The sequence below is a fragment of the Haplochromis burtoni genome, unplaced genomic scaffold (assembly GCF_018398535.1).
Source record: "Haplochromis burtoni strain Fernald_Lab_line unplaced genomic scaffold, NCSU_Asbu1 Contig_104, whole genome shotgun sequence".
In the NCBI taxonomy this organism is placed as follows: domain Eukaryota; kingdom Metazoa; phylum Chordata; class Actinopteri; order Cichliformes; family Cichlidae; genus Haplochromis; species Haplochromis burtoni.
The window spans coordinates 677,214-683,008 of NW_024582465.1; the positions used below are offsets into that span (position 1 = coordinate 677,214).

The 5,795-nt window shown below is 39.0% G+C and overlaps 1 protein-coding gene across 1 annotated transcript; it reads left to right on the forward strand.

Annotated features, from left to right (window-relative positions):
* Positions 1–6: 6 nt before the first annotated feature.
* LOC102303444 (plexin-B2) lies at positions 7–5,704 on the forward strand. The gene is made up of 7 exons (XM_042223173.1): positions 7–1,468; positions 2,173–2,309; positions 2,762–2,944; positions 3,593–3,686; positions 4,041–4,238; positions 5,038–5,190; positions 5,523–5,704. The coding sequence occupies exons 2-7, from the start codon at positions 2,179–2,181 to the stop codon at positions 5,673–5,675; spliced, it is 912 nt and encodes a 303-aa protein (XP_042079107.1). The 5' UTR covers positions 7–1,468; positions 2,173–2,178; the 3' UTR covers positions 5,676–5,704.
* Positions 5,705–5,795: the final 91 nt, after the last annotated feature.

The following is a 5,795-nucleotide window of genomic DNA, read 5'->3' on the forward strand; positions in this document are numbered from 1 at the left end:
CTGTAAAGAAGTTACAACAGCATGTTTAAAGTAGGATTACCTCAATGAGCTATTAATGAAGCAATGATGGACCAATGCTTGTGAGAGTCCCAGACAGGACAGAAGGAGGAACTAACTGTATGGTCACCATGAGCATGATGAGGTTTCATCTTGCCTTTTACTGTAGTCAAGTCATGTAGTCAAGAAGTAAATGATTCAGGACACCGAGCACCATTGTTACAGGCGGAGGAACCCGAGGAGCTTTTGAAGTTCAGGACCATCATCTTACTTACAAAATGACTGAATAAACAATCACAATCAGAAAGTAACAGAACATGCAAAGGTCCTGTTGACGGTTTCAAATAATACCCTTGGATTATTCTATTACAGTTTATTATTAAAATAAGAGGATCTAGCTTTTTTATTGCCTTATTATAAAAGTGAAGAAGTTCTCTGAAATATTTACCATGGACCACCCAACCCATGGACTTCCACAGCTACTCTGCTTTTTAAAAGGAATGTCCAAGGCCACAAGTTCAGAGTTATTTCCAGTTTTGTAAGGAGCGACCTGACTGAGAATGGCAAGGTAGTGTTCATTAATGGTGGCAGCAAGGAGCTCAACATTATTATCAGAAGAATTAGAAAAATTTAAAAAAGAAGAAAACTTGAAAATAACAGAATCATCAATGAAGCTCCTGCGCTTAACACAAACTTTGAAAAAACAAGTACGAGTTACAAGAAAACAAATGAATTTATGTGCAAATGGTCAAAGATAACACCATAAGTTAAGACCAAGTATGTGTGAGTAGGGCCCCAAACATGTTCAATAGATTTAAAGAGAGGAACTCCTGAGTTGTAGTGCTTGATGGATCCTCAGCATGAATATCCCCAACAAATGTGATTCTGTGTATATTTAATAGTGGAAGATAAAAATCTTTAAAATAGCATACATAGCAATTTTGATCATAGTTATCTCAAAGGAGCTATAAAAATTATATTAATATATTATATAAAAAACAATAGAATTTGACATAAAAATATATTTTTCAAACTTTCACGTGTTCCACGTCTACAGCCGGACATCTGCAGTGCACTAAAAGTGAACGTTCTCCATGACATTGTTCTAAAAATGTGAAGCTTCATTCTCACGCTGCCACGACTCAGAGAAAACGTAAAATTCTGTTTCTCACTACAAAAAAAGTCATTTTAAAAATATGACTTGTTAGCAGTAGAGTGGACATTACCATCATAAAACTGTTGAAACTTGCCTTAATATGTAAACAGTAAATAATTCTTTACCCAGTTTTGAGTTTCCAGGTCAAGTCCCAGCATTTATTTTTGTTTATTTATTAATTTATTTATTTTTTCTGTTGTTCTGATCAGAGTTGTGTGTGAGATTGGACCTGCTGATAAAGCTGACTGGGGACAGGTTGAGATCGAGGTGAATGGAGGGAAGAGAGGAACCTCCTCTGTTTCCTTCACCTACAGGGTAAATGCATATACACACATACACACTCACAAACACACACATACACACTCACAAACACACACATATACACTGTCCTCAGCTGCACGTCATCTGTTGAGTTGTACAACTTCTTATTGAGAAATTAAACTCATCCAAAAGCTTTCAGCTGATTTTGTTGTTTTATGGACTGTTTTATGTTTTCCATTTATTAGCTCCAGAGAAACTCTTATCAAAACATACCAAGGGCATGACAGTTAAGAAGACTGACCAAACATGCTAAATGTAACAGTAAATTAGGCACCTAGATGCACATTGCTGTGGTAATTTACTGTACAGTAAGTCAAAATGTGCAGGCATTCCTCTTTAACCAGATGCTGTGCAGCCGTTCCCTTTGTCACTTTAATACTCTAAGAGGCTACAGCGTAGCTATTTAACTGGCTTTTCATATCTCTGGCTCTGCTAAAGCTTCCCCACAGGGGAGTGCTCCTCCTAACTGTTTGCTCAGCAAATTGAGGCAGATGTGGTGCTTGTGGGAGTTTGTGTGTCTGAATGTTTCTGAAAGAGTGGGTCGGGTTAGATCAGGCTGAGAAGCAATGTTTCTGACATGGAGCTGTATCTGTGTGTGTTATTCTAGTGTGTGCCAGCATCTGCCAGTAGTTAGTGTGTACTTGAAATATGAGTGTGTATTAAGGTGGCATTTGGTGACACCCTCTCCCCTTCATTAGGACCCGATGCCTGAGGAGGTGATGCCAAATAGAGGTCCTAAAGCAGGGGGAACCCTCATTACAATCTCTGGACTATTTCTGAATGCTGGCAGTAAGGAAGATGTCCAGGTTACCATCGGAGGGGTGAACTGCAGTGTGTAAGGATTTCTTTTTTACAATAATTCTCATTCAGGCCAAACTTTTTCAATTCAGCCTCTTCAGTTAATAGAGCTACTTGTTATTCAGACATTTAATTCTATGCAAATTCTGCTTTGTGCACATTTTGAAGTCCATAAATTGATTTTTTTATATATGTGTATATTCTTGAAGCAAAAAATTGAATTGACCTAAACTTTAGTGTCACAATGAGGAGGGAGTTTTTTCTCTTACAATTTTCCTGTACTGTTGTGACCACCAGTGCTCTGTCAAAACAGATTCACGGTGACATTTTAGGCAGAGGTAACGGAAAAATAACGAGCAAGAGAAGCAGCAAAGCCAGATTTTAACAAGCTGTCAGCCTGCTGCCATGTTGGCTTCCACTGCACAGTGACCTTGTGCCACCCCCACTCCTTCAGCCAGCGAGTACTGAGCTATGTCCTTGTCTTGGCAGGGAGCACTTTGGAGAAAATATCACCTGCAGGACAGGAGAATACCGCGTGGATAAAGTGCCCTCTGACCCTCTCGACGTCGTAATGAAGTATGGAAAGAGAACCACAAAAAGCATCCCGGCTACCTTTCGGTTTGTTGAAAACCCCACTGTGCAGGATCACCAGCCCAAAACAAGCTTTGTCTGGTCAGTTTAACACAGCAGTATGCAGTCATGGTGTTTGTGACATTCACTCTATCTGTTTGTTACATGTTGTATTTTTACTGCCTTCATTTTACCTGCAGGGCAGGATGAAAGTTCAGGGGATAAATGTGTATGTTGTTGTCCTATTTTCATCCATTCAGACTATTGATCTCCTAATACGAATAATATGACCAAGTACTAAATGCATTCTGTACCTACATACAGTCTTACAGAGTAGGTATGATCGAAAATTTGCTCACTCTCCCTACAGTGACTGACATTGTTATTTTCAGAGTTCATATTTCTGAAATCTCTAAACTTCAGTGTTTCGAGATTACTGTCTCAATGGACAGAAATAAGAGAATAAGACACAGGCTGAGTTTTGCTTTTGAATATGTCCTTTAAAATAGAAATAAGAAAGCTTCTAAGTTGACATTGTTTTTTGATCACAATTCTGCCACATGATTAGAAACACTGACTAGAATGATAATCATTAAAATTACCACACGTGCATTTTAAGAACCCTGCCTGTCTTCCCTTAATTCTCTCTGTGTGCTTGTGCTCTTATTTTTGTGTGGGTAGGAGTACAATTCCTTAATATGCATTTTCCTGTGTTTTTGGTGTGAATACATATGTTTGTGTGCGTTTTAGTGGAGGGAGGAATATTATGGTAACTGGCACCAGGTTTGACATAATCCAGACTGCGATCATGAAGGTCCAGGGACGTGACTGGTCATCTTCAGAGGTTCCTGTTCATTTTCCTCATCTTCCTCTGAGTCAATGCACTGATCCACCTCTAAGAGTCATAATTTCTTAGATTTGTCCTTACTCTTTCTATTGAATGTTGTAATGTTGTATTAAATGTCGTAATCAAAACCTTACAAATTTCTGACATATAACAATAGAAATGCAATTTATGTGACTACTCATTTGGCTCGTTAACATATAGAACATACATCAGAACAGAAAAGTTTGCTTTATTATTTTTATTGCTGCTGCATATTTTCTATGGTGTAATTTCCTTTATGACATGTCATGCTTGTATTTTTTATGTCCTTTTGTCACAATTTACTGTCCCTCTATTATACAACATACTCAGTTTGCCCATAAGAAGAACGCCACAGTCATCCAGTTTCAGTCTCCAACAGTAAACGGCTCCGCAGACCAGCACTTGAAAACAGTCATTAAGCTGGACAACTGGGAGAAGGAGCTGAAGCCCTTTTTCTACCACCCTAACCCCAGCTTCAATAATCTACAAAACAAGATCATCACTGCGAACAGCATGATTATCGTTACTGTGAGTACAACCATGAGGTCGCTTTAATATAGTTCTAGTACAATGATTTGTTTTGGTTTTGTTTTTTCTGTCATAATAGAAAATAATAGAGAAAAAATAACAGAGAAAATCCCAACCATCAGAAAACCCTCTATGAGCAAGCACTTGGCGACAGTGGGAAGAAAAACTCTTTTAACAGGAAGAAACTTCTGGCAGAATCAGAATCAGGCTAAAATCCAGAGAGGTGTACAAACATATAGTGCGTGAAAAAAAAATGAGTGACGAAGAAACACTCAGTGCATCATGGGAATACCCAGCAGCCTATGCCTATTGCAGCATAAGTATGGACTGGATTCAGAGTCACCTGATTCAGCCCTAACTATATGCTTTATCAAACAGGACAGTTTTAAGCGTAATCCAACAAATCCAAACGGTGAGCTGGTTCCACAGGAGAAGGGCCTGAAAACCGAAGGCTCTGCATCTCATTCTGCTTTTAAATAACCTAGGAACTACAAGAAGGCCAGCGTCTGAAAGTGAAGTTCTCTATTTAGGTGATAAGGTACTGTGAGTAAGATAAGATGGGGACTGAATATTAAAGACCTTTTGGAGGATTTTAAAGTTTTTTACAATAGATGCTTACAATATTTATCTTTTTCTTTACTTTTGGTGTATAACAGCTCATAGCTGTCATACAGTACACCCATTCCCACACATTACTCATAAAGTGCTGCTGATAAGGTTTTCAGTGCTCATTGTATTATCTGTCTAATTAACTTCAGTCACTGCCCTTAGAGCCTTGGATTCACTCTTCCTCCTGCAGGGTCGGGGATTCTCCAAAGCCATGACAGCAAAGGAGGCTCAAGCCTTCGTAGGTGACGTTCAGTATGTGGTCAACACCCTTCAGGATGATAAGCTGTTCCTGGAACCACCTTCCAGCCCACCTCGTGCTCACTCCACACAGGTGGATGTAAAGGTCAGGCCACAAAAAGACAAACGGATGACACAATGTTATGGAGGACATGGTCCAACTGTTTTATTTCATTGAAAGTTCTAACAAGCTACAACGCTCTAACGTGACTTCATAAATGAAGGCAGTCCTCTGAAAATGTAAAAATATGGAAGTATCAAGAGAGTGAACTTTAAGTACCCAGTTTAATTTATTTTTTTCATTTCAAAAACCTTAAGCTCCCAATTTAGCAGAAAGTTACATTCTATCCCTACTCCAGTATCTTCCCGTCTTTACCTTTGGTAAAATGTGCAGCGCTTGTGTAAATAACAAGATTTCCACTCTTTTGTTTCCCACAGATCAAGTTTGGGAAAGGGGTGTGGGTGGTTGGCTCAATGGAATTTGAGGACAAGAATTATTCCCTCTACATGATCATCCGTATTATCCTTCTGGTCACCCTGGTCACCATCACTATCTCTGTCTACTGCGCCACACGAGCTCAGTTGTTTTAGGTTTGTTTTAAGAATCATATCATATACATACAGTGGGGCAAAAAAGTATTTAGTCAGCCACCGATTGTGCAAGTTCCCCCACTTAAAATGATGACAGAGGTCAGTAATTTGCACCAGAGG

Coding starts and splice junctions, on each gene's coding strand:
- LOC102303444 (XM_042223173.1), top strand. CDS start 2,179: ATGCCTGAGGAGGTGATGCCAAATAGAGGTCCTAAAGCAGGGGGAACC. Junction 3,687..4,040: donor GTGACTGGTCATCTTCAGAG/GTTCCTGTTCAT, acceptor CAACATACTCAG/TTTGCCCATAAGAAGAACGC. Junction 4,239..5,037: donor ACAGCATGATTATCGTTACT/GTGAGTACAACC, acceptor TTCCTCCTGCAG/GGTCGGGGATTCTCCAAAGC.